This window comes from Lagenorhynchus albirostris, chromosome 5 (assembly GCF_949774975.1).
Source record: "Lagenorhynchus albirostris chromosome 5, mLagAlb1.1, whole genome shotgun sequence".
In the NCBI taxonomy this organism is placed as follows: Eukaryota; Metazoa; Chordata; class Mammalia; order Artiodactyla; family Delphinidae; genus Lagenorhynchus; species Lagenorhynchus albirostris.
Window position 1 is genome coordinate 49,741,083 of NC_083099.1, and position 24,318 is coordinate 49,765,400.

The window sequence follows — 24,318 nt, forward strand, 5'->3', positions numbered from 1 at the left end:
AGTCTGGATAGGTCTTCAGAGTTGCTACCAGGGAAATGTACAGTTTGCAACAAGAAAACTTATGAGACATACAAAGAAACAGGCAATGGGACCCATACACACAGAAACTGTCTTTGAGAGGACCCATATGTTGGACTTAGCACACAAAGACTTCAAAGCAGCTGTTATAAACATGTCTAAAGAACTAAAGGAAACCATGCTTATGAGTGTAGATTCAAAATTCCTCAACAAAATATTAACAAACCGAATTTAGCAACGTATAAAAACGATTATATGACATAACCAAGAGGGATTTTTCCCAGGAATGCAAGACTGGCTTACATCTAAAAGTTAATGTAACAGGGCTTCCCTGGTGGCGCAGTGGTTGAGAGTCCGCCTGCCGATGCAGGGGACACGGGTTCGTGCCCCAGTCTGGGAAGATCCCACATGCCGCGGAGCGGCTGGGCCCGTGAGCCATGGCCGCTGAGCCTGCGCGTCCGGAGCCTGTGCTCTGCAACGGGAGAGGCCACAGCAGTGAGAGGCCCGCGTACCGCAAAAAAAAAAAAAAGTTAATGTAACATATCACACCAATAGAATAAAGCACAAAACCACATGATAATCTCAATAGACACAGAAAAGGCACTAAACAAAACCCAACACCCTACATAATAAAAATAGGCAACAAACTAGGAATAGAATGTAACTTCCTCAACCTGATAAAGGGCATCTACAAAAAAACTAAAGCAATAATCACATTTAATGGTGAAAGACTGAAAACTATCTACATAAGACTGAGAACAATACAAGAATGTTAACATACTTCTCTTTATTCAACATAATACTAGAAGTTCTATCTAATGCAATCAGGCAAGAAAAATAAAAGACATCGAGATTGGAAAGGAAGATGTAAATCAATCTGTATTCTAAAATGGCATAATCTTGCACACAGGAAATTCTAAGGAATCCACCGAGACACTATTAGAACTAATGAGTTCAGCAAGCTTGTAGGATTCAAGATATATACAAAATCAATTGTATTTCTATACACCAGCAATGAATAATAAAAAATGAAATTAGGATGGGGAATGTAAATCGGCACAGCCACTATGGAAAACAGTCGATGTTAACAATGTTTTAACGATGTTAAAAAATGCCAATGCATGGATAGTTGGATGGGTTGACTGATTGGCTAAATATTCATTGTGCACCTGTTCCATGCAATGGCAATCTACAAGGGCCAAGATATGGGAGGCAGCGAAGGAAGAAAAGTCAATCTTCCATCACACCTTCCAGTTGAGTTTCTTCCTTTATTACATTCATTATTACATTTGTTACATATATTATACTAAATTCTTTTCATAAAAGAGGCTATGCTGGGCAGTAACCAAATTCTTCTTTCCAGAAAAGGTACTGTATGATTGAGATGATTTATGCAATTGGAAGAATTCACCAGAGAACAAAGTCTAGATTGTGAGGAACCCCAATCATTTCCAGTGTCCTCAGGTGCCACGGTGGATTCAGGACTTCCACGCCGACGGGTCCCGGGGCACGAGCTGAAGACAGACGGTCAGCGAGAAGGCGGGACGCTCTACACGTAAAGAACCTCAAGTCCCAGAATCCCATGGGGACTCCAAGTCCCAGAAACCCGCCCGGCAAATCTACTCCGAGTCCCTAGCCGTCTGGCCGCGGACGCGACCAAGACAGGAAACTGGGGTGAGATGCCGCAGAATTTGTCCCCCACCATTTTCCTTGTAGGGAGGGGCTTTTTACAGAACTATAGGTACCTCAGTCGTCACATTCTCTCAGTTACAGCCCATGAAAGGCCCCCTGCCGGCAAGTTTTTTGTGATGTTCAGCATCCCCCCTCCTCTCTCCCCTTTTCCTTGCCCCCGTAAGAATGGTTCAGCCGGGCATCTTGAGTTGGATCGATGGTTGCACCCGCCCTCCCCCGGAATGTGGGCCTTTGGAGCGTGTGAGGTGGGAGGGGCGGAGGTGGGAGGCGTGCTGGGCCCCGGCTGCAGCAGAGGCAGTGTCTGCCGCTGGCGGTGGGGGGAGCCGTGCGGGTTCCGGCTGCCCCGGCGAGGCGACCTCTGGGCCCGCGCCGCGGGCGTGGAGGACAGGTAGGCGAGCGGGCAGCCGCGGCTCCGGGAGAAACTCGGGCCTCGGAGTCCCCTACGGCGCCCGCTGCGCCCCTCGGCCTCCAGCGTTGAGGCGTGGGAGGAAGGAGATGCCGACCCAGAGAGACAGCAGTACCATGTCTCACCCGATCGCAGGCGGCGGCGGCAGCGGGGACCATTCTCACCAGGTCCGGGTGAAAGCCTACTACCGCGGGTGAGTGTGTGGGGTGGGGGTGGGGGTGAGAGGGAAGGGGAGAGGCCAGCTGGACTTGGCCTGGAGGGGGGGGCGGGTGTGCGGCTGGAGATGTGGAAGGGATGGGCTGGGCGGGCAAGTCGGGGGACTCGGGATGGGTGACCGAGTGGTCGGGGGAGGAGCACGGGGCACTGGATTGCGGCACCCCCAAGGTGTGGCGCAGGGCGCCCTGGAATCGCGCGGCTGAGGGTCCTGAGCAGGGTCCGAGGGAGGAGCCTTGGAGTAAGTAGGTCCACCTGGTGGGTCCGAGAGACTCGTCTACCAAGAGATTTACAAAAGCTTTACGTCTTTAAGTCTGGATGTATTAGGGGTTGAGAGTTGATTCTGAGTGATGCTTTAGTTAACTAAGTTTACCATGGGTTTAAAAGACAGGATTGCTTCAGTTTGTTGACCCTTTTGATTACCAGCAGGCCTAAAGCCTCTGGTTCTCTAAGTCAGGTTTGTCTTTATCACATAGAAGAGTTCGCGACGTGTACCTGGACTGTGGTCGGGCTGCCAGTATATTAGACATAGGAGTTATTATTTGAGTAAAGTTGATGCGTTTTCAGGGATATGCATTAGGTACTTATGTTTCGCCAAGATTAGGTTGTATATGTGTAAATTAAAATTTGTGAACGCTTCTTTGTCAGTGTTGCTTCAAGGACTGTCCGATAGGGTGAGATATTGCAAGAAGAGAAGAGGATGAGCATAGGCACAGTTTTAAAATCTGTGATCTTTACTCATATTATTACCTAAGTTATAACTATTGTGGTTACCAGAAATGATCCAGTCCTAAAATCAGTGTATTAAATCATATTCCGTAGTATGACTGTGGTTTGAAATTTCTTTGAGATAACTATATTTGGGAGCATTAGAAAGTTGAACTGTTAGTGTGAGCATAAAGGTTTGAAACTAAGGGTTAACAGAACACCCGACCGCTGTGGCCTGTCTTACTGCTTGTTCAAGCAGAAGTAAATTGCTTTAAAAAACTCAAGCACTAGGAGGTTTGAAACTGCAGTACATACTTTTACATTCCTTGGAGGATCAGTGAAGATAGCAAACTTTCAAAATGCCTCTCTTGTTTTGATTTCAAAGAAAATATAAGCCCCTAAATGTCTTACTGATTTGATGTAAGGACTTCTAGTTTGTTTGCTGCCGTGAAGCCTCTGACCTCTCTCTCTCTGTTCATTAGCTTGACTGTATTTAGTAGTAGTTTAGAGGAGCTATTTTGGACAGTAACAGTGTTTTTGCTTAAATTGATCAGGGAAGTCTTGATTTTCAAACAATAGCTATGCACTTGGCACTGTGGAAAAAAAAAAGCTTTGCTTCCTTTACCTTACCTTTAATTTGACAGATGAGATATTTCATTTTAGAATGTGTTCCATTTTATAGTTGACGGTCTGTGAGTTGTTAGGTACAGAGAATGAAATATAGTACATTTTCTTTTTTTTAAATAGTGTCTGATTATTGACAGTTTAAAAAACAAGGTTAAAAAATAAATACACGCACATGGTAGGAAAGTGCAAATTGTTCAGAAGTATAAAATAAAAAGTGTTCCCCATTCAGTCCTCCCAACCTTCAGAGGTAATTACTATTGATAGTTTATTTCTTGTTCTTCTGGAGGTTGCCTTTATTACTTTAAAAGTTATACTTCCGTTTCGTGATTTATCAACTTTACATGGTATCTATTGATTCCTTCCTCTGAAAGATGCGAAATTGGATGCACACTACATTTTGCTTCCTCGCTCCCTGATGCCTCTCAAGTTTTGATTGTTACAGTATAATTTTTAGTTCTCCGGTTTATCTTTCTGACTTTAAATAATATAAATTTTTGACTTATTCAATTCAGGTAGTTTCCAATGATTCCAACTATGAAACATGAAGAAACTAGTGCTTCTTCCTTTTTTCCTATTTTTATTAGTTTGACAAGTGTAAATAGGCCTAGTTAGTAAATTAAAATCATTGTAAGCTTCTCTTTTGGAAAGAAATCAAAGTCTTTAGAATGTAGGTATCATATAATATTTTCTTGGTTTATTGCTCCAATTATTTTTTTTTTTAAAGAGGATAAGGACGGCTTCCCTGGTGGCGCAGTGGTTAAGAATCCGCCTGCCAATGCAGGGGACACGGGTTCCAGCCCTGGTCCGGGAAGATCCCACGTGCCGCGGAGCAACTAAGCCCGTGCACCACAACTACTGAGTCTGCGCTCTAGAGCCTGCGAGCCACAACTACTGAGCCCGCGTGCCACAACTACGGAGCCTGCATGCCACAACTACTGAAGCCCGCACGCCTAGAGCCTGTGCTCCGCAGCAAGAGAAGCCACTGCAATGAGAAGCCCGCGCACCGCAACGAAGAGTAGCCCCCGCTCGTGGCAACTAGAGAAAGCCCATGTGCAGCAACGAAGACCCAATGCAGCCAAACATAAATAAAAAGTTCCCTTTAAAAAATAAATAAATTTAAAAAAATAAATAAAAGAGCATAAGGACTTATAACCCTTTTACTGCTTGACTAAAATGTCTCCAAGACATTCAAGTTAACATTTTCTTTGCTTGTTTTTAAAAACCTATGAATTTTGCTAAGTAATGAATCAGCCCCTTGCCCTTTAGTGCTTTTATTCAATGAAAACTTTCTAATAGTGCCTTCATTCCAAGCCTCATTTAAAGACAACATCAGCACTCTAAATTGTACCAATTTCTGTCCTCTGAAATTAGATCTGTTAAGATTATATGTTTATTAACAATAGTCTAAACTGATGGTTATATTACTTAGTCAGCTGCCCGTTACTACAAATGAAACTAAAATGAGTCACCAATGAGGATAGTTAATAAACAGGTTGGCTAAGTAGAACACCTGCCTGATTTTCAAGTAGAAAATTCTTCCCTTACTATCAAGAAATGTAAGGACAATCTGCATTTGAAAAAGTTTCTTTTCCTTCAGATCATCTGAACGGCCGTTATCGATTTTCCCCCATCTCCTTCTAACAATATTTCTTTCCAGTGAATATTGAAATCTCAGAATAGACAGAACATTTTAGTGAATGAATTGCCGTCTCCTTTCAATGATGTGTTTAGTGTTGTCATGCTGTTTAATTTGTTCTTAGTGCAACTGTGATGTCTCCCTAGATATAGCAGATATTTAATTAGCCTTTTTCTAATTTTTATTCAGGAGATTAATAGCACTGAGAATCTGATTTTATTGGAGGCCACCTAAGAGTGCCTGTCTCCTGGCCTGTACTCCTCTTTCCTCACCACAGGAGCTTGTCAATGAGTGGCCTGCCTTCCTTCAATCATTACCTTGTGGTGTTAGCTTGGAGGAGGAGAAACAGGTTTTGTGGGTTAGTGGTAGATTGCCATTGTGTGTGCTATCGTTCTATAAAGTTACTTGATATTACAGGGTAAAATTTAACAAGGAAATGTCTGGATTACTCGTTTCTTTACGTTATAAATGTAAGAGAAATTTTGCAAAAAGCTTGTAAAAAAGCTTTTTAAACCAGTGCTGTTGAGCAGTTATGAATCCAGAGGATTCTTTCTATGAACATCTACAAATAAAAAGGGATGAACTCCTTGCATATTTGGAAAGTATAGCTGGTTTAGTGATGAAGTATGCAGGATTTTTCTCACTGTGAACAAGTCTTGGCAAGACTTGTTTTTAAAAGTATTGCAAAATAATTTTAGTGATATACTTTAGCAATGGTTCTAAGGAAATAAAAATGATATATTAAGTTGAAAGTTGGGGGAATGTGAGTCATTGGTCATGGAGCTTCTGGCATGTCACCTAACCATAGGGCAGCAGATCCGTAGCTTCACCAGAGAGAAAGAAGGGACATGGTGGCCTGGTGCCAAAACCAAAACAACCGTCTCAGAAATTTGGATTAGATAATGTGGAGATAAATTGCTTGTTAGCAGTGAGGACTGAAGCTGAAGAGTTACGGGAGAGGCTGGTGAGGCCGGGATCACCCGTGTGCAAACCGAAGGGCTGAGGAAACAGAGGAGAAAAAAGCAGCTCTCTACAGAAAATAATTTCCTGGATAGCTTTCTAATACAGCTCCCAAACCTCTTATTAAAGTAACTTCAGTGTTTGTTTTCTTTATGGTTGAAATGAGCCTAATTAAAACACTCCAGTCTTGTTTAGGATTTCACATTTTACCAAAGTGTGTTTAAACTCAGTTTAATAAATATTGTTGAACAACTACTATAAGCCAGGCACATGGTACTGGGGTGGGCACAGAGGATGTAGAGTTGATAATACAAGGCTCTGCCCTTGAGGAACCAAGAGACTTGTGGGAGGAAAGACTTTAAAAAGTTAATAAAGGGATGTGTGTGTGTAAGGTACGTGCTAGGATGGCTATTGGGGAGAAGTTTGGGGTGAGGGAAGCCCTCCAAGAGGATGAAATGTTTGATGCTTTTAAAGGATAAGTAGGTTTGCCTGGTGGATTATGATGTTGGGTGGGAGGTCATTCCATGCATTGCACAGCTGCATGATACGTTTGGAGAATTAAGATCAGTTTAGTCGTTAGTCCCATAGTCATTCCTCATTAGGACATGAAGTGTGAAGTGGACACTGATGAGAAGTGAGCTAATAAGAAGGTTCACAAGCACTAGATCATGAAGACTCTCGAATATCATACTTTGGGCTTCAGACTTTTTCTTGTTGGTGAAGGTTTTAAGTAAGAGAGATGCACGGTTTAGATTTTTATTTTAGAAAGATCACTCTTGGAACCAGTATAGTAGACGAATTAGCAATGGATGAGACTAATCTGGAGGCTTTGGAAGTTGTCCAAGTGAGAGATTCTGAGGAGTTGGAAAAGAGGATATGGATTCAATGGTGATTTTAGGGGGTAGAGTCAATATGAATTAGAGAATGATTGCCTGTGGAGAAGAGAGAGGGTCTGAATCAGACATGGATTTCTCATTTGGAGAGACTAGGGAATAGAAAAGAAAGAGATTTATTATTAGAGAGGGTAATTAATTACCTGGAACAAGTAATCAAAGTTTGAACTCAGGGTGCTTTGGGAGCATCCAGGAGGAAATGTCCAGAATTAACTGACCAACTGTTTTTTGTGTGCCTGCTCTGTGTCCCCAGCACTCTGCATGACAGCTAACCTATGTAGGAGTATGGCTGAGAATGATGATAGGAACAAAAATGCCACCAATGGCCAAATACAGATCACAAAGACAAGGCACTAAAGCTAAATTTAAAAAATACAGAGATATATAAAGTAGGCTCTCACCCCCTCTTCATAGGGATAGCCATTGTTAACAGTTGGGGATATTCTACATCATATCAATATATCTGTAAGTGTAGGTGTGTGTATACATACAGACACACCCTTTTATTTTTCCAATAAATGGGTTCATATTTCTATACATGTTTCTTTAACTTGAGTTTTTTCATTCATGGTCATTTTTCCATGTCAGGATAGACAGATAAATAGGTAGATACATACAGATAGAGCAATCCACCTCTTTCATTATAATTGGTACATAGTGTTCCATAGTATTGTTATACCATAGTTCATTTAAGCTTTTTTTCTGATTGATGAACTTTCATTAAATCGCTCTGTCAAATCATGTTGAAGGAACATCCTTATAGTTAATATGTATTCTTGCAAACATGGTCAAAGATATGCCTGCTTTAAAACTTGATATTATCTTCCAAAAATGTATCAATTGACATTCCCAGCAAGTGTACAAATGAAGCATTTTCCTTATGCTCCCATTGCATGTTATTGGTCTTTAAAATTTTTGCAAATACAATTGGCAAAAAATGCTAACTTTTTTTTAAACAATATTGAGAGGTAGATATCATTATCTCCATTTTATGGATGATAACTTCGAGGCTTAGTAAAGCATAATACAAAGCTGAGTCTTACCCTTCAGAGAAATTTCCCTTTACCCTTTTACTGTATTGATGGGGTTTTTAAGATTACTTTTTTCTTTATTGTCAAATTCATATTTCACAGTTATTCTTTTCAAGTCAATTTTCTATCTCCTTGATTTTTAAAAATGGAAGTTTCATTATGGTTTTCTTATAATTAACAATTAATTTGAGGGGGTTATGAATATTTCCTTAAAACCTTTGACCCAGTAATTTTACCATCCATGGATAATCCTGCCTACAAAACTTTTTTTTTTCTGATTGTACTATATTTAATTTAGGAGAGAAGCTTATGTTGAGAAAGCAGAAGGACTGAATATGGTTCTTTTTCAGGTTTATTTTTAAAAGCAATTAGTCCTAAGGAAAAACTTTAGTTTCTATATTTTAGAACATAGGAACATAATGAATGCTTAAAACTGTTTGACCGCTGAAGCAAAAATGCTTTTTTTTTTTTAAATTCAGCTAAAACTATATCTGAATTTGCCATTTTGGGCATCTTTGTGGTGAAGCAGACTGTATTCTGTTGAAGTCCAGTGGTAAGCTAATTTATGCCAACACTGAAGTTAAAACCAGGAAAAATAAGAATCTTCCATGCATGATTTGTTTTGTACCTTTAGAAGTAATATCTTTATTTTGCAGCTTACTTTTAGCTTTGGTACTATAATAAGGATTTGGTGATTGTGGGGTATATGAACATGGTGCTTTCCAATTACTTGGAGAGTTATTTATAAGAAACTCCCTTAAATGTTTTAGTTCCTGGAACTTAAGGAGTGGTAGTTGGTAAATCATGACTCCTTCATTGAGTCCCTTTAGGATGTATGTACTTATTACTTTTAAAGGATTACACGTTTTAAAAATATTTGTATTTTCTGGGCTTCCCTGGTGGCGCAGTGGTTGAGAGTCCGCCTGCCGATGCAGGGGACACGGGTTCGTGCCCCGGTCCGGGAAGATCCCATATGTCGTGGAGCGGCTGGGCCCGTGAGCCATGGCTGCTGAGCCTGCCCGTCCGGAGCCTGTGCTCCGCAACGGGAGAGGCCACAGCAGTGAGAGGCCCGCGTACCGCAAAAAAAAAAAAAAAAATTGTATTTTCTGATAAATATTTTACAGCTCTTGAAAAATAAGGTTTCTGAAAATTCCCTATTGTTTGCAGATGTGCTTACGTATGTGTTAATTTTAATTACGTGTGGACCTTAATAAGGAAGTCTTATTTTGATGACATCTGATCATACTAATTTTTTCTCCTTGCATTCAAAAAAAGATAATGTCACGCTTGTTCTTTGCCAGGGAAATTCAGTGGGAGCCTTTTCTTCTCTTCTGATTTAATTCTAAAATATACTCTCTCAATCCTCACCCCCTCATACTAGTAACCTTGAGGATATTTTTGAAAGAAAAATTGCTTTAAGGTAAGCAGGTTCCCTTTTTTTTAAAAAAAATAATTTATGTATTTATTTTTCGCTGTGCTGGGTCTTCATTTCTGTGCAAGGGCTTTCTCTAGTTGTGGCAAGCGGGGGCCACTCTTTATTGCGGTGCGTGGGCCTCCCACTGTTGTGGCCTCTCTTGTTGCGGAGCACAGGCTCCAGACGCGCAGGCTCAGTAGTTGTGGCTCACAGGCCCAGTTGCTCCACGGCATGTGGGATCTTCCCAGACCAGGGCTCGAACCCATGTCCCCTGCATTGGCAGGCAGATTCTCAACCACTGTGCCACCAGGGAAGCCCCAGCAAGTTCCCTTTTAATGTCACTAGAAGAAGGAACTATTTTAAAATATATTTAAATATATACTATATATACTATTAAAATATACTGTTTAAAATATAAATTTAAAAAATAATTAAAACAGGGACTTCCCTGGTGGTCCAGTGGTTAAGACTTTGCCTTCCATTGCAGGGGGTGTGGGTTCGATCCCTGGTCAGGGAGCTAAGATCCCACATGCCTCGCGGCCAAAAAACCAAAACATAAAACAGAAGCAAGGACTTCCCTGGTGGTGCAGTGGTTAAGAATCCTCCTGCCAATGCAGGGGACACGGGTTCGAGCCCTGGGCCAGGAAGATCTCACATGCCGTGGAGCAACTAAGCCTGTGCACCACAACTACTGAGCCTGCTCTCTAGAGCCCGTGAGCCACAACTACTGAGCCCGTGTGCCACAACTACTGAAGCCCGCATGCCTAGAGCCTGTGGTCCGCAACAAGAGAAGCCACCTCAGTGAGAAGCCCACACACCGCAACGAAGAGTAGCCCCCACTTGCTGCAACTAAGGATAGCCTGCCCCAACATCGAAGACCCAACACAGCCAAAAATAAATTAAAAAAAAAAAAAAAAAGAAACCAGAAGCAATATTGTAACAAATTCAACAAAGACTTTAAAAATGATCCACATCAAAAAAAATCTTAAAAAAAATTAAAACAATTTTTAAAATTTATAACAGTCATTTAAATTTGTTTTATATCTTATTTATAATTATCATAAAATCATACCTTTACATGGTAGAAAAAATAATAATATTCTATGCCGTTCAGAAAGGTCTAAGTATTGGTTTGGCCAAAAAGGTCGTTCAGGTTTTTCCCTAACATCTTAAAAACCCAAATGAACTTTTTGGCCAACCCAATACAAAGTACATCTTCTTTCCATCTCTAGTCTCTCCTTAATCCCCTGTTCCACCACCTAGAGTTAACTACTATTAAAATTCTGCTTTCTTTTATTATATCTGTTGATCAGTATGGAAGATGAGGAATTTAGCACTTCTTCATTGCCTCCTCTCCTGACTATTTTTAGTTTTTCTTGTGGTTACATTTATAACTTAAATAATATACCTCCTCCCGCTTTTCTTTTTTATTTATAATTGTGGTAAAAAAATTTTAATTGACCATCTAAACCATTTTTAAGTGTACAGTTGAGCAGTGTTAACTATATTCACATTGTTATGTGACCAATCTCCAGAACTTTTTCATTTTGCAAAACTGAAACTACATACTAACAACTCTCCCATTCTTCTCCAACCCCCAACCCCTGGCAACTACTATTCTGTTGTCTGTTTCTATGAATTTGACTACTCTAGATACTTCATATAAATGGAGTCATACAGTGTTTGTCTTTTTGTGGCTGGCTTATTTCATTTAACATAACGTCTTCAAGCTTCATTCATATTGTAGCATGTGTCAGAATTTCCTTTCTCTTTAATGCTGAGTAATATTTCTTTGTATTTATATATCACATTTAGTTTATGTATTCATCCGTCAGTGGACACTTGGGTTGCCTCCACCTTTTGGCTATTGTGAATAATGCTGCTATGAATGTGGATGTACAAATATCTTTTGGATTCCCTGTTTTCAGTTCTTTTGGATATATGTACCCAGAAGTGGAATTGCTGGATCATATGGAAATACTGTTTTTAATTTTTTTGAGGAGCATCCATACTGTTTTCTATAGCTGCTGCACCATTTTACATTCTCACCAACAGAGCACAAGGTGCTAATTTCTCCACATCTTCGATTATACTCGTTCTGTTTTTTTCGTAGTAGCCATCCTAATGGATGTAAGGTGACATTTCATTATGTTTTTTTCTTATTGGCGTATAGTTCATTTACAATGTTGTGTTAATTTCTGCTGTATCATTATAGTTTTGATTTACATTTCTCTAATAATTAGTGATGATGAACATCTTTTTTTTTTTAAACATCTTTATTGGAGTATAATTGCTTGACAATGGTGTGTTAGTTTCTGCTTTACAACAAAGTGAATCAGTTATACATATACATCTATCCCCATATCTCTTCCCTCTTGCATCTCCCTGAACATCTTTTTGCTAAGCTTGTTGGCCATTTGTATATCCTCTTTGGAGAAGTGTCTGTTCAAGTCCTTTGACTATTTTTAAGTTTCAAGTTATTTGTTTTTTTCTTGTTCCCTGCTTTTACATTTAATTATTAGTTGTAAATATATTGACTCTCCACTAAGAAAGAGACATTTTTGAATTTACACTTCCTTTTGCTTTCTCTACATCTTGATTTTTCTTGGTAATTTTTATATTGTAAAGGGTTATAACATTATTCTGTTCTTTAACTCCTATTTTTTTTAAGTAATTTTAAAAAGCATTTATAATGAATTCTTATGTAAGTGTGATGCACTTGAAAAGCCAAGAAGTGTGTTTAGATGCTTAGAGAAGGAAAAGTAATCTTGTGTCAGTAAAACTTCTTTTACAGTTAACTTTAGTTAACTGTTAACTTTAGTTCCTGTTAACTTTAGTTTTGGGGGCTGGTATGTTTTCTCCATAAATTTTATCCCATCTGTTTTCAATCATCTAGGATTTTCTCATACTTTTTGCTCTGCTGCTGCTGCCGTTTTCGTGTTCTAAGACTTTGATAAACTTGTCATTTCAGTTTTCTGTCATTTCATTAGGCCCTTAGGATGAAAGATTATAGATGTTTGTTCCCTCCACCATTTTAAACCAGAAGCATCTGTTTTTGTTTTGTTTTGTTTTTCTGTGTATTTTTTAGAAGGTTGGATTATTTTTATCTAATAAGGGTCCACTTCTATTTAAAGTGTTATATGAATTAATAATGTTTTAAAATTTATTGAACACATTTAGAGTATGCTATATGCTAGGTACTATTATAAGTATTTTAAACATGAATTCACTTAATCCATTAAATCCTTATAATATCATAGGAGATAATATTATTCTCATTTTATAGATGAGGAAATTGAACCAACAGAGAAGGTAAATAAATCACCTAAGGTTATACAGCTGGTAAGTGATAGAACCTGGATTCAAACCCAAGCATACTGGCTTTAGCTCTCATGGTCTTAACCATTACACTATGGCTGCCTCGTATATGTCACTCATCCATTGTGGAATGCTTTTTTTTTTCTTTTTCATGGTACGCGGGCCTCTCACTGCTGTGGCTGCTCCCGTTGCGGAGCACAGGCTCCGGACGCGCAGGCTCAGCGGCCATGGCTCATGGGCCCAGCCGCTCCGCGGCATGTGGGATCTTCCCGGACTGGGGCACGAACCCGTGTCCCCTGCATCGGCAGGCGGACTCTCAACCACTGTGCCACCAGGGAAGCCCTGGAATGCTTTTTATTTTACATTTCCTCATGCTTTTTTTAGAGACCAACATATGACACCTCCATTCACTCAACATATATTAATTGAACATCCATTCTGAGCCAGACGCTGCTTCAGATATTGGTGATGCAGCAGTGAGCAAAACAAAATGCCCGCTCGGATGTTTAGTTGGGGGAGACAGACTGTAAAATATGTATAATTTATATATGCTGGCAACGTATTTTCTCTGAAGAATAAAAAACAATTAACTAGCTTCATACACTAAAGTAGACCCATTTAATCTCGGAAACAAGGGTTACAGTTTTTATCAGCCAAACTTTTTTTTTAAATTTATTTATTTTTATTTTTTGTCTGCATTGGGTCTTTGTTGCTGTGCACGGGCTTTCTCTAGTTGTGGCGAGCAGGGGCTACCCTTTGTTGTGGTGGCTTCTCTTTTTGCGGAGCCTGGGTTCTAGGCACGTGGGCTTCAGTAGTTGTGGCTAGCGGGCTTCAGTAGTTGTGGCTCATGGGCTCAGTAGCTGTGGCGCATGGGCTCAGTTGCTCCGTGGCACATAGGATCTTCCCGGACCAAGGATCGAACCTGTGTCCTCTGCATTGGTAGGCGGATTCTTATCCACTGCACCACCAGGGAAGTCCCTAGCCAAACTCTTAAAAGTGAAATTGACTGACTGTATCCATTATGCTTTTGTCACAAAATAACATCTAATGATAGCTGTGGGTTGGGTGGATGCTGCTGTGGGAGGTGGTGTTGCAGATTAGCATGCAGGTGGCTTTTCAGGAGTGCTTTTGGGGTTGACAGCTATGGAAGAGAAGGGGAGAAGCAAGCTTAGGTAGGAAAAAATCAAGATGCAGAAGTCTTACAGAAGTCTTAGTTGACCCTCCAGGGAGTTCTGAAGATGAGTTGACACTTCAGAGCTTTCCCGAGTCACGTCTGGGACCTTTATACCCCCATATTGAATTGGCTGTTGGTTGTGGGCTGACCAGGAAGGGGATTTGACTATAGGCGAGCAGTCACATCTCTGAAGGAGGCTGAAGACTGGGGATGTCTACCGGTAGCACTCCTGGTAGCTGGGATGACAAATGCTCCATTGCTAATGGGGGATTCTGGAGGTGGGGTGGAGAGCCGGCAGGTCAGATCACAGCATCCACCACGAGTGTCATTAGGAGATGTGGATTTGAATTTGCATTCTGTTTCCTAACTGTGAGACTCCGGCAAATATTCCCCTGTGCTAAGCTTTTTAAATCTGTAAAACAGGATTAGTAGGTCTAGTTTGACAGTTATTATGAAGATCATATAAGATGTTTGTTCAAACATCTGAAACATGCTAAATATTCTGCACATGTTTATAGGCTAAGGAAACATAAACAGTGATATTTCCTTGTCAAGAGTGCACTTTTTAGAAGTTGGGTTTCTCCTGGAAAATACTACTTCTACATTCAGTTAAGAAATATTTGAGTCCCTATTATATAAATAGTTATGTGAATATATTAAAAAGTCAAGAATTTTTATCTTCCAGCTGTTTATAATCTAGCTAAGGATGTGTGTATATAATTAGTTGAATAACAAAGATTGGAACATAAGATACATGTTGGACAGGTTTAGAAGTATAGACCATCAGGCTTATGTGGTTGAAAAAGTTTTAATGGAAGTTGATATTGAAGAAAAAAGTTGATGTTGAAGAAAGAAGGTTGATGTTAAAGAAAGATCCCCACCTCCCTCCTTAAACTGAGGACAGGTCAGGATTAAAACTTAGATCATCAAGGTCTTATGTGTGGTGGTTTGAGTAAACAGATGTCTGTAATAAAGAGTTTGTATCGGGAATGGTGCGATCACGTTGAGAATAGAAATTGGAACAAGCTTGAAACAAGCTTATCAAGAGTCTTAAATACCACAGAGAGAGTTGGAATTACAGATTTAGGAGACCCTTACATAGAGATAATAGTTAAAACATTGAATGTGAATTAGGTTTCAGAAAGGGAGAGACAATGAATGAGAGAGGTTGTGAAGAATGTCCTGTGATTGGAGATAGAGGAGACTTAATAAGTGTTCAGAATAGTAGAAAGGGAGCCAGGGAAGCAGACTGTTATGAAAGCTAAGGCAAGAGGGTTCCAAGAGGCAGGGGTAGGAAACCATGAGATGCTTAGAGAGAATGATTATCAAGAAAAGGCCATTCAGTTTCTATGTGTGGCTTTCTGCTTAAAGCCCCTAAAGACTGCAGTTTTAACTTTTTTGCACATGTCTAAAATTTTTAATACCTTATTTCTTACTCTGTGTTCTGTGTTCCAACTACACATGTGTGCTTGCACAGTCCCTAACACAGTGTCATTTCCTTCCTTTCTTCAACAAATATTTATTGAATACCCATTCTGTGCTAGACACCGCGTTGGCCACTAAGAATATAATGAACAAAATTCCTATTTTAATCAAGCTTACATTCTAGCCGGGGTAGATGGTAGACTATAAACATCGATTTATCTGTCCAGTGATAGAAGAGGTAGGTCAGAGGGGCAGCTAGGGCCATTCACACAGGGCCTTGTAGACCCTGCTAGAGACTTTGGATTTCCCTTTACTTTGGGGAAAGACATTTGGAGACAAAGGAAAGACATGAACTACATTAATTTTGTAAAACCCTTATGACAGAGGTCACTATATGTGTGTTAAATTAAGAGTCATTCGGTCTGTTTGACTTACCTTTGAAAGGATGACTGTGGCTGGCTACGACATGGAGATTAGATCACAGGGAGCCTTCTTATGGGTCCCTGGAGGAAAACCCAGGCTTCTGTTCTAAAACATTTTGTTATGTTTTTAAGTCTCGTTGTGAATAGCTGCTAGGTGGATTTATTTAAGTACTATGACTTATCCAACAGTAATATAAAAATAAACACATGTTTATGTCAATTCCTTCATTTTTTTTTGGTGTCTACCTTAAAATATGAATCCTATTTTAAAACGAATTTTGGCAAATGAGTTGTTAATCTGGGTGATTAATCCATGGAAGTCAGGGCTGAGGAAGAGGACATGACAGACCTTTGTCAAATTTTTGAAGGGCCATCTCTTGGATGAAGGTAAACTTTTGGGGGAGGGGAGATCTAGGACTAGAGATTGAAAGAGATTTCAGTTAAGTATAATGCAGAGTTTGTCAGTAATAGAGCTGTTTGTGGAGTGGAATGCCTCACAAAAGAGTGAGCTTCTGATAACTAACATTAAAGCAAAAGTGGAACTACTATCTGTTAGAGCAGTTAGGGTGGGCTTCCTGAATGAGGAGGGGAGGTTGAATTAAGGTTTCTCACAAAATCACTATTTTAATCTTTAAGCATTATTCAATGTTGGTATTTTATTTTTTACAGAGATAGTTTACTGGAAGCGGCACAGGCTGGTGCACACACAAAATAACTGAAGTCCATCAAATGGTCAGGCATTCAGTAATATGTAGAGCATTATTAGTCATAGTCATTGTCTAACTTAAAACTTCTTTTCTTTTTCAGGGATATCATGATAACACATTTTGAACCTTCAATCTCCTTTGAGGGCCTTTGTAATGAGGTTCGAGACATGTGTTCTTTTGACACCGAACAGCTTTTCACCATGAAATGGATAGATGAAGAAGGTGAGTGAATAAAGAGACGGCTGTCTGTGTGAGCATTTGATTTAAGATACCATTTTGTAATTTTTTTAAACAATAAAGCGATATTTAATTTCAACCAATCAAAGTTTTGTAGCTTTGGGCTTTCCTGGTGGCGCAGTGGTTGAGAGTCCGCCTGCCGATGCAGGGGACACGGGTTCGTGCCCTGGTCCGGGAAGATCCCACATGCCGCTGAGCGGCTGGGCCCGTGAGCCATGGCCGCTGAGCCTGCGCATCCGGAGCCTGTGCTCCGCACCAGGAGAGGTCACAACAGTGAGAGTCCTGTGTACCGCAAAAAAAAAAAAAAAAAAAAAAAAAATTTGTAGCTTTTAGAATCTATTGCTCAAGACTGCACGTAAGCAACTTAAATGCAAAGTATACTGGTAGTGCTTAAGGGAAACAGACTGTGCACTTTTTTTTTTTTTGCTCTCCTTCTATTTGATATTTTTTATTAGTTACCTATTTTATACATATTAGTGTATATATATCAATCCCAGTCTCCCATTTCATCCCCCCCCAACCCGCTTTCCCCCCTTGGTGTCCATATGTTTGTTCTCTACATCTGTGTCTCTATTTCTGCCCTGCAAACCAGTTCATCTGTACCATTTTTCTAGATTCCACATATATGCGTTAATATACGATATTTGTTTTTCTCTTTCTGACTTACTTCACTCTGTATGACAGTCTCTAGGTCCATCCACGTCTCTACAAATGACCCAATTTCATTCCATTTTATGGCTGAGTAATATTCCATTGTATATATGTACCACATCTTCTTTATCCATTCGTCTGTCGATGGGCATTTAGGTTGCTTCCATGACCTGGCTATTGTAAATAGTGCTGCAAAGAACATTGTGGTACATGTGTCTTCTTGAATTATGTTTTTTTATGAGTATATGCCCAGTAGTGGGATTGCTGGGTGATATGGTAACTCTATTTTTAGTTTTTTAAGGACCCTCCGTACTGTTCTCCATAGTGGCTGTATCAATTTACATTCCCACCAAAAGTGCAAGAGGATTCCTTTTTCTCCACATCCTCTCCAGCTTTTGTTGTTTGTAGATTTTCTGATGATGCCCATTCTAACTGGTGTGAGGTGATACCTCATTGTAGTTTTTATCTGCATTTCTCTAATAATTAGTGATGTTGAGCAGCTTTTCATGTGTCTCTTGGCCATCTGTATGTCTTCTTTGGAGAAATGTCTATTTAGGTCTTCTGCCCATTTTTGGATTGGGTTGCTTGTTTTTTTAATATTGAGCTGTATGAGCTGTATATATATTTTGGAGATTAATCCATTGTCCATTGATTCATTTGCAAATATTTTCTCCCATTCTGAGAGTTGTCTTTTCGTCTTGTTTATAGTTTCCTTTGCTGTGCAAAGCTTTTAAGGTTCATTAGGTCCCATTTGTTTATTTTTGTTTTTATTTCCATTACTCTAGGAGGTGGATCAAAAAAGATCTTGCTGTGATTTATGTCAAAGAGTGTTCTTCCTATGTTTTCCTCTAAGAGTTTTATACTGTCCGGTCTTACATTTAGGTCTTTAAACTATTTGAGTTCATTTTAGTGTATGCTGTTAGGGAGTGTTCTAATTTCATTCTTTTACATGTAGCTGCCCAGTGTTCCCAACACCACTTATTGAAGAGGCTGTCTTTTCTCCATTGCATATCCTTGCCTTCTTTGTCATAGATTAGTTGACCATAAGTGCATGGGTTTATTTCTGGGTTTTCTATTCTGTTCCTTTGATCTATATTTCTGTTTTTGTGCCAGTACCATATTGTCTTGATTACTGTAGCTTTGTAGTATAGTCTGAAGTCAGGGAGTCTGATTCCTCCAGCTCTGTTTTTTTCCCTCAAGATTACATTGGGTATTCGGGGTCTTTTGTGTCTTCATACAAATTTTAAGATTTTTTGTTCTATGTCTGTAAAAAAATGCCACTAGGGATTGCATTGAATCTGTAGATTTCTTTGGGTAGTATAGTCATTTTCACAATGTTGATTCTTCCAATCCAAGAACATGGTATATCTCTCCATCAGTTTGTGTCATCTTTGATTTCTTTCATCAGTGTCTTATAGTTTTCTGAGTACAAGTCTTTTACCTCCTTAGGTAGGTTTATTCCTAGGCATTTTATTCTTTTTGTTGCAATGGTGAATGGGATTGTTTCCTTAATTTCTCTTTCTGATCTTTCATTGTTAGTGTATAGGAATGCAAGAGATTTCTGTGCATTAATTTTATGTTATGCAACTTTACCAAATTCATTGATTAGCTCTAGTAGTTTTCTGGTGGCATCTTTAGGATTCTCTATGTATAGTATCATGTCATCTGCAAGCAGTGACAGTTTTACTTCTTTTCCAGTTTGGATTCCTTTTATTTCTTTTTCTCCTCTGATTGCCGTGGCTAGGACTTTCAAAACTATGTTGAATAATAGTGGCAAGAGTGGATATCCTTGTCTTGTTCCTGATCTTAGAGGAAACACTTTCAGTTTTTCACTATTGTGAATGATGTTTCCTGTGGGTTTGTCATATATGGCCTTTATTATGTTGAGGCAGGTTCCCTCTGTGCCCACTTTCTGGAGGGCTTTTATCATAAATGGGTGTTGAATTTTGTCAAAAGCTTTTGATTTAAGGTACCATTTTGTCTTTTTTTTTAATTAATTAATTAATTTATTTTTGGCTGCATTGGGCCTTTGTTGCTGCACGCAGGCTTTCTCTAGTTGAGGTGAGCAGGGGCTACCCTTTGTTGTGGTGCGCAGGCTTCTCGTTGCAGTGGCTTCTCTCGTTGCAGAGCACAGGCTCTAGGCATGCGGGCTTCAGTAGTTCTGGTACGTGGGCTCAGTAGTTGTGGCTCGCGGGCTCTAGAGTGCAGGCTCATTAGTTGTGGCACAGGTTGCTCCATGGCATGTGGGATCTTCCTGGACTAGGGCTCGAACCTGTGCCCCCTGCATTGGCAGGCGGATTCTCCACCACTGTGCCACCAGGGAAGCCCTGTTTTTAAAACGTAATAAAAGTCCTAATTAACTTAAGGAGGGAAAGGTATATTAGAAATTTGATGCCATTCTTATTTTCCTTCAGGTATTTGAGTATCAAAGAGTACAACTTTGTTTTGCCCTTTTTACCCTTAAATATAGTGCAATTAATGTGACTTTTTTCCAGCAATAAGGTAAACATCTCATTAAATAGTGTTACATTTTAGTTTAATTTTGAATATATGTTGCCTTATATTTTAAGAGATTACTTTCAATAATTTGACAGTACTTTACAGCAAATATCTTTAAAGAAAATGTTTTAGAAAAAGTGTAAAAGTGATTGTGACAACCATTACTTCAAAGGTGGTGGCAAAAACTTGATTCAGAAAACATTGAATATGTGTGTGTTGAGGATAGATACTTTCTATCCTCAAACTCCACAGGGAGACGGACATGTGAAGAACAAATGTGACAGTTGAACCTAAATGCATAGGGGCCTCAGAATACAAAAGAAAGAGGAGCATCCGCATATGCCTGAAATATTTGCAAAGTTTGAACTAACCGTGTAACAGAGTAAAAGTTTTTGAAGTGGAGTAGGTGAGGGGAGAACCAGAAAGAAAGAATAATATATAAAAAGGCACAGAGGTATGAAGAACATGGTGTGTGGGAAAGAGCAGTAATTCACTAAATTGAAAGTATGGGGAGGCCTCGTTCTGGCGGTCCCATATTGAACTGGAGTTGGAAGAGGTGAGTCTGGTCTCAAAATGGAGGTAAACCCACCACCAGGTCACTCCCAGCCTGCTGCCACCAGGAGGAGGGCCATGATCCAAAGGAACCAGCGCTGTTGAGAAAACTGTTTATTGGAGGTCTGAACGTTGAAACTACAGATGATAGTTTAAGAGAACATTTTGAGAAATGGGGCACACTTACGGATTGTGCAGTGATGAGAGACCGCCAAACAAAACTTCCCAGGACCTCTAGTTTTGTGACCTACTCTAGCGTTGAAGAGGTGGATGCAGCAGTGAGTGCAGGACCACCGAGGTTGATGGGTGTTTGGTGGAACCAAAGAGAGCTGTTTCTAGAGAGGATTCTGTAAAGCCTGCTGCCCTTCCGAAAGTGAAGAAACTTTTTGTTGATGGTATTAAAGAAGATACAGAAGAATATGAGAGACTACTTTGAAAAGTATGGCAGGATTGAAACCATAGAAGTTGGTCTTTCAACCATGGAAGACAGGCAGAGTGGAGAAAAGAGGATTTGCTTTTGTAGCTTTTGATGATCATGATACAGTTGATAAAATCGTTGTTCAGAAATACCACACAATTAACGGGCATAACTGTGAAGTGAAAAAGGTGTAACTCATAGTTATTTCTCTCTAAATAGCTATTAAGTATCCTAATTTTCTGGGGAAACTACAAAACTGTAGCCTTTGCCTCATTCAAGTAAAGGTTAAACTTTTCATTAAGGTCTGTTGATCCCATGTGATCCTTTTTACACTGGTGAATTCTGATACCAGTCTTTTCTTAATTTTAGGCTTACAGAGCCAGTAGTAATTATTTTTGAGTTCCTTGCAATTATTTTTCAGTTGTAATTTTTCATCTTTATTTTTAGCCATGTAGGCATTGGGGCATGCTTACATGGAGAAGAAATCTTCTCTAGGATCAGTGGAAGACAGGACTATAATTTGATTTCTCTGGTTTATGAGAAACATTGTTCTAGAAGCTAAACATTTAATTGTGGGATTTTATATCAGAGCAAATAAAGATCATACTTCATTTCTTTACACAGATTTATGACAACCATTCTTCTTCTTTGTGTTCAAAACTAGTTTTACTGATTTGTTTTGATATGCATGTGGAAAAACTGGTTTGCTTAATCTAACTAAACATTTTAGAATGAATAGTATTTTGTAACAATCATATGCTGGTTCTCATATGCAGTGAGAGTGTGGGGCAGGGCATGATAAATGTGAGTTTTTAGTTCCCTATATAAGAGTGATTGTTTTTCCTTAAGGATGTGCTTTAAAAATATTACATCTAATATTGAGTATTTTCTAAATTTCTAATTCTATAAATTCTAATTTATTCAGGGTCTGAATACCCGGTTTAAATTTAACTGTGTCGCTTCTCTTTTACTAGACACTAGTAATTTCTGTCACTAGCCTTTGGGTATTTTGTTTCTTGTTAAAGTTTTTATTGAGAATAATGCATGCTTTTTAATAAAAATATTGATTTTTTTGAAGGAAAAAGTGTCTCTGGAGATCTTCAGACCGCCAGAAATAGCTGCTATGAATGAATTTATGGTATCTCTTTCTGTGAACATACAACTAGAAGGGATAGGGTAACAATTTTTTTCTGTCTTACAAATAGACTAATATTATACAAGCTGTTATTTAACCTGTTTTTTCCCTTACCATCTTGTAGATAGCTTGTCATATCCGTGTTTTTTTTTTTTTTTGGCCACGCCAAGTGGCTTGTGGGATCTTAGTTCCCCGACCAGGGATTGAACCCAGGCCCTCAGCAGTGAGAGCACGGAGTCCTAACCACTGGACCACCAGGATATTCCCCATATCAGTGCATGTAGATTTATCTCATTCCTCTTAAAGGCTATGTAATATTATATAACAATGTTGTACCATAACTTATTTAATTAATCCCCTTTTGATAGATATTTGGATAGTTTGCAGTTTGTCAAAAATACTGGTGCAGGGAATATCTTTGTGCATGTATTTTGGGGACACTTGTACTATATTATTTGTAAATTCCCTGCAATGGAATGTGTCCTTGATGATAGGTGGTACCAAATTGACCTCCAAAAATATTGTACCCCTTGTTATACTTTTACCAATAGCATTTGTGAATTCCTTTTTTTTTTTTACACCCTGTAAAGGACTATGTGAGGGAAACAGTTGAAAATGTAGGTGACTTACAAAGTGGGAGAGGGTATTATTTGGATATAGTACTTTAATTCATGTCCTGTTGACTCTAGCAGGTGAGTTTCATGGAAATTTCAAATGAGTATAAACTTTCTTTAACATAAAGAGCATGGAGTGTTTCTGGATTCTGGGAGGTTAAGCTTCTTCCTGACTTGCATTATAAATCTGATTTGATCATGGGGGGAAACATAGAGTGCCAAGATGCAACAAAACCATACTTAGGATGGCAAGAAACATATTTCTCTGATGTGATGTTTTCCAAACATCTTCAGTCTGGTGTAATTTTAGCTGGTATGTTAAGAACTAAAATAGTAAATCATTCTTCATACGTTTTTTTAATCCCCAGCACTATGCACTGATAGCGGTAATCGTGTCAGAAAAAACAGTGAGTGAAAACTTTTGGACTGAATGTATATTCAGTGTAACTTCAGTTATTTAGATAGCAGTGTTGTGGCTCCAAACCTGAAAATTCAAAAATGAAAATCAACATCAATAAGAAAGAAAATCCGAGTACCTCTGAGCAGATCTTGTTTTGTAACTGGTATTTTCCTTCTGCTTGGAGAACTTCCTTTAACATTTCTGTAGTGGAGGTTTGCTGGTAATGAATTCTTTTAGCTTTTCTGTATCTTTACTTCTCCTCTAAAAATAGCTTTACTGAGGTATAATTAACATACAATAAACTGTGCATATTGTAAGTATACTATTTGATGAAGTTTGACACCCAGGAAACCATCACCACAAGCAAGGTAGAGAACATATCTATTACCCCTTAATGTTTCCGTCTGCTTTGCAATTCCTCACTCCTGCTCCTCTATTCCAGGCAACTACTGATCTGCTTTCTGTCCCTATAGGTTAGTTTGCATTTTTGGTCTGGCTTCTTTCACTCAGCATAATTATTGATACATGTTTTGTGTGTATCAGTAGTTCTTTTTTTTTTTTTTTTTTTGCTGAGTGGTATTCCATCATGTGGATGTACCACAATTTGTTTATCTGTTCATCTGTTGATGGACATTGAGTTTGTTTCTAGTTTGGGGCTATTATAAATAAAGGTGCTGTGGCAATTGCATACAAGTCTTTGTATCAATATATATTTCCTTTTGTCTTGGGTAAATACTTAGAGGTGGAATGGCTGGATCATATGGTAGGTATATATGCTTTTTTTTTTTTTAGTGAAACAGGAAAAGAAAAATTTGAGGAGATGAGATGGGGTACTGCACTCCAGGCATGTTCTCAGGCAGATGGTTTTTAGAAAGGAGTTTATATGGAAGTTGAGGAAATGGATACCTTTAAAAAACTATGCCTGGTAGTCCCTGGAAAGTCTTCCTGTACTCCCAGGGGGTAGAGGACCCCACGAGAAGATAGCTAACTTTAAGAAGTCCCCAAGCACTTCTCTTAGCTCTGGCCTCTGCCCCAGCACCATGCCCCAGACATTCTACCTAGTAAATTCTGGCTGCTACCATTTATATATCAGGCTGTGGTGATGCCTGAAAGGCAAAAGGATCAGACTGGGGCCCACCTGGGAGAAACGCCTTGCAGTGGTGAGGTG

General features: G+C 39.2%; 1 protein-coding gene across 7 annotated transcripts in view; it reads left to right on the forward strand.

Moving 5' to 3' along the window:
• Positions 1 to 1,499: 1,499 nt before the first annotated feature.
• PRKCI (protein kinase C iota) overlaps positions 1,500 to 24,318 on the forward strand; it is a 79,870-nt gene continuing 57,051 nt past the window's right edge. For 2 of the 7 annotated variants that reach the window (XM_060149979.1, XM_060149982.1), the window contains exons 1-2: positions 2,067 to 2,309; positions 16,745 to 16,866. In XM_060149979.1, coding sequence (XP_060005962.1) covers positions 2,206 to 2,309; positions 16,745 to 16,866 — 226 coding nt within the window. In that variant the 5' untranslated portion in view covers positions 2,067 to 2,205. Of the gene's footprint in view, positions 1,693 to 1,969; positions 2,310 to 2,549; positions 2,571 to 16,744; positions 16,867 to 24,318 lie in introns of those variants that run through there. The other 5 variants (XM_060149978.1, XM_060149980.1, XM_060149983.1 and 2 more) reach the window with 5 other exon arrangements.